The following is a 4,310-nucleotide window of genomic DNA, read 5'->3' as shown; positions in this document are numbered from 1 at the left end:
TATATATATATATATATATATATATATATATATATATATATATATATATATATATATATATATATATATATATATATATATATATATATATATATATATATATATATATATATATATATATATATATATATATATATATATATATATATATATATATATCCATGTATGTTTGGAAAAATAAGCACTCATATTTCGGGACATGTCCTCATCAAACTCAATCTCCTCTACCTTTGTAGGCCAACACTTCAGTCACTTTGACGAAGACGAGCAATTGGCCAAATCCAATCACAGTGGTATATATATCTTTCAACGAAACAGAGAACAACTTAGATTGTGGCAGAATAGACTCGTAAACAGATACGTAGTATCGATATCATTCGCGTATCAGCGAATTTTCCATCATACCTTCCCTAGTTCAAATATTTCCGCGTTGAACATGGAATTTATCAACGTGGACTTGCCCAAACCACATTCTCCTGCAATCATCACAGTCAGCGAAAAGCCCTCACGTAGGGCGCAGGTATGGAGCTGTTGTATAAGTTCATAGTATCGCAATTTAATAAGATACATAATCGCCATATAGCTGGCATTGTTTTTAATTTTTCGTCCCGCAAGTCTAAATCAATCGAGGTCGTGAACGCTTATATATTTCTTTCGCTTGTTTAAGAACCAACCCCTCTATTAGTATACTGAACCTTACCTGATTTCTAATATTCGCCAACCCCGTATAGCGGGCTGTCCAGTTACAGTTGTCACCCATTCTCAGTTGCGTATATGACGACTTATTACACCACGACCTAGTTTAGCTATAACTTAAAATGAGCCTGCATATTGCTTTGCTAATCGATAAATATATCAATTCTCAACCCCACACATATATTCATCGAGTAATTTGTTTTAGAAACAAATTGGTTACCATGTTGATGGCGAATGAGTGTCTAATATTGATGACGTTTTATATTTACTCTCTCGTCGAGGGACAAGTCTCGAGAAATTTCATAGCCTTCTAAATCAAAAAAAAAAATTGGACAGAATTTTTATTATTATTTTAAATCTGCTAACCGTAGGGCAGGCGTAGAACCCGTAGCCCTGCCCCTGTGTACTTTTAACCGGTTTCATACCTTTTGTGCAATACTTATATTTTAATAATAATAAAGTGTATATCTGTGAGGTCGCGTGTGATTGCTTCTCATATCTAAATATCAACGTACATGATCTATGTATTTATTTTATAGCTAGAAGTTATTCACAATAGTACATATGTAGGTGCACAACCAAAGACATACACATACATACATACATACATACATACATACATACATACATACATACAAACATACATACATACATACATACATACAAACAAACATACATACATACATATATATATATATATATCAGTCACTAAGTACTATACTCCTAACGGGATTAGAACTCATCGCAACTGTTTTGTAACATAGATATCAGATCATGGTCTGTGTATGATATCCTTTGATATATGATGATAATAAAGTCAGGCTTGAGTTTCGTATGTACGTACCGTATACCACAGAAATTCTTGATCAATCACCCCCACAATTCTATCAACTACCATGAAGAGTTACTTAAAAAACATATTTTTACTTGCTGACAACCAAAATATGATGTACTGAAGGATTTAGGGAGCACTTTGCCATGAAGTTCTAAAATGCTCGGAACTGACTTCGCATTCTCGACATGCGTGTTACTACGTTAGTGCAGGGAATGCACAAACAGATACTTGCCTGACAGCCGACATGCGTGCTACTACGTTGGTGCAGGGAATGCATAAACAGATACTTGACTGACAGCCGACACGCGACTACTAGCCCCGCCTAATTTGATTGGAACTAAATTTATCTAAGATTGTAGCAATAGCGCAAGTTGCCCATGGCGGAAGTTGCCGTGAAATATTTCTACACTAACATCCACTATCGTCGTCCCATTGATAGCACTCACCCCTTGGTCTGTATCAATGTGATGTATGGACAGTTGACGTTCTCCGGATGGCGTGAAATGCTTCATTCTTTCGCACGCTGTAGTCAGCAATTTGACTCATAGCATTCACTACTGGCATATTGCATTCGTCAAGTCAGCACTTCTCTGCTGTGGTGAACAAAGCCAACCCGTACACTTTGCGTGGCCCGTCAACAAAAAAATGAGTCATACGTTATAATCGATTACTCAAGAAATCGAGTGACAATTCCAGCCCGCATGCCTCCTGCCAGGTGTTCAAATCACAGGCTCCTGCAATTGTTCCCACAAGTGAAAAAAATGATTGCCAGCTGCCGCCACAGCGCAGATACTGTGTCTGTGGGGTTATCGCATACTCCTTCAGCTATCCAGAGATGTAGCCATCTTTCCAAAGCAGCTTCAATTGTGAGAGATTTTACAGACTTAATACATCCATACACCTCTCGCATGATAGGGGGTTGGGAATCGACATTGAGCGATGCTTTAGTCGGCACAGACGTGATAACTCGTATTCCCAATCCAGTAGGGCATTGGCGGTATCTAAAGCAGAATATCCGACTATTTTTATCTGTCACTTGGAATCGAGGTTCACACCGACATTACTCCAGTTATCCATGGCAGATAAGCAACGACTCTATTGTCCAGTATGAGCATCACGGTGGAGTACATCACAATGATGTTCATATGACACTTGCCATGTATGGATGCTGTAGTGAAGCTTCAAATGAGGAGAGGGTGTTCTGATGAGCAATACTACAGTGCCGTTCGCTGCTGCTTCCTCACTATTAAAGCGCTGTTACCGTCTCTTTCCAACCGTACGTTGTTCATAACACAATCCGCCAGTGAGCCTGGACTCACACCCTCGTGCGCTACACTATTACCGTATATATGATAGCCAACCGCATTCCTCATTATTTTTGCGCACCCCGCTTCGCTGGACTGGCAGAGATACCGTTTGGCCTCTCGATAATGCACAGGATAGAACAACTTCTCTGCCAGCAACGTTAAAGTGGTTGGATATCGGGGAATTAATATACCCATCAAGCGAGGACCCATACATCCCCAGCACTCTGGATCATATCTCTCATCAAAATGCCTTAGACCCGATTCCATGATGATGTGATGCCTATCCCAATTCAACAATACACCATTTGCCGCGCAGAACCGTGCTTTTGGCTTGAACATCGTCCTATTGCCTACTAGAGGGAGATCCGGAAGATCCTCTACGTAGAAGCAATCTATCAAAGATAACAGTGAGAAGGGGATTTAGTGAGAATAAAGTGATGGCGTAAGTTCTTTGTAAATCATACATCACCATCAAAACATACACAAGTATCCTATTAGAACATAATAACTATTCAATAACAGGTGAAACAAATTGCAAGATATCATTGTCACTATACATATATCACCTTACTCTGCAAATCTGACTGAAATTATGGTTTTGTGTTAAAATGAACGTATACATTATGCACAGCATCATCATATATACTGAAAACAGATATATGACGATAAATCTGCGACCCGCGATAAGATATGTATATCTATTCATAGAGCAATGTTAAAACGTATTTAAATTAAGTGCACATATTTGTATGACATCTGAATAAGTACATGAAATTATACTTGAACTTGGCTCTTTAGAAATTGCCCGTATGGACTGCAAACGTCCAACCAATCTTAGTACCCATGATAGCATATAAATGAAATACATAAGACACATACAACTCTGTTTGTAATCTTCATGCATGCGTATATAAGGCAATGTAGTGGTTGTGCGTACTCGATACAGAAACCGTACGTACGCGTTTACGTCAAAGAAATTGTCAACGGTATACGTATTCGTTTCTAATTCAAGAATAGCATGTACACGTAGCCAAGATATGTACAACGGTATGCGTTCGTATTTGCTATGCTGGACAGTAACTTCCTATGAACCTTTGCATATATTGCACATATAAACAATGTCGTTTTAGCTTGGAAAACTGCATATTCAGTGTACATTATTATGGAATGACATATTTATATGACCTCAACTCTACAAATAAATAAATCCTGTATACTGTGTGATTTAAACGCAAGTATCATCCAAGACATTAAATAGAAAGCGAACAGACTTATACAATACCCCTCTAAACAAATGTATACAAGTATACATATGCCTATGAGCTTGTAGATACATTTAAATTCTCGCTTACGTGATACGTAGGATCATGTTCTACGCAAAATACTGCGTGATCATACTTTGTATAATATATATATATATATATAAACAAAGATATATATATATTGTGTGTATGGATGTGTGTGTGTGTGTG

The 4,310-nt window shown here is 37.7% G+C and overlaps 1 protein-coding gene across 1 annotated transcript; it reads right to left on the bottom strand.

Moving 5' to 3' along the window:
• Positions 1–2,745: 2,745 nt before the first annotated feature.
• SARC_06679 (hypothetical protein) lies at positions 2,746–3,177 on the bottom strand (the record flags this gene model as incomplete). The annotated part of the gene is made up of 1 exon (XM_014299404.1): positions 2,746–3,177. The coding sequence occupies one exon, from the start codon at positions 3,175–3,177 to the stop codon at positions 2,746–2,748; it is 432 nt and encodes a 143-aa protein (XP_014154879.1).
• Between the last annotated feature and the right edge of the window lie 1,133 nt (positions 3,178–4,310).

Source organism: Sphaeroforma arctica, assembly GCF_001186125.1.
Source record: "Sphaeroforma arctica JP610 unplaced genomic scaffold supercont1.487, whole genome shotgun sequence".
Classification (NCBI taxonomy): Eukaryota; class Ichthyosporea; order Ichthyophonida; genus Sphaeroforma; species Sphaeroforma arctica.
This window is presented reverse-complemented; position numbering and strand designations above follow the sequence as displayed.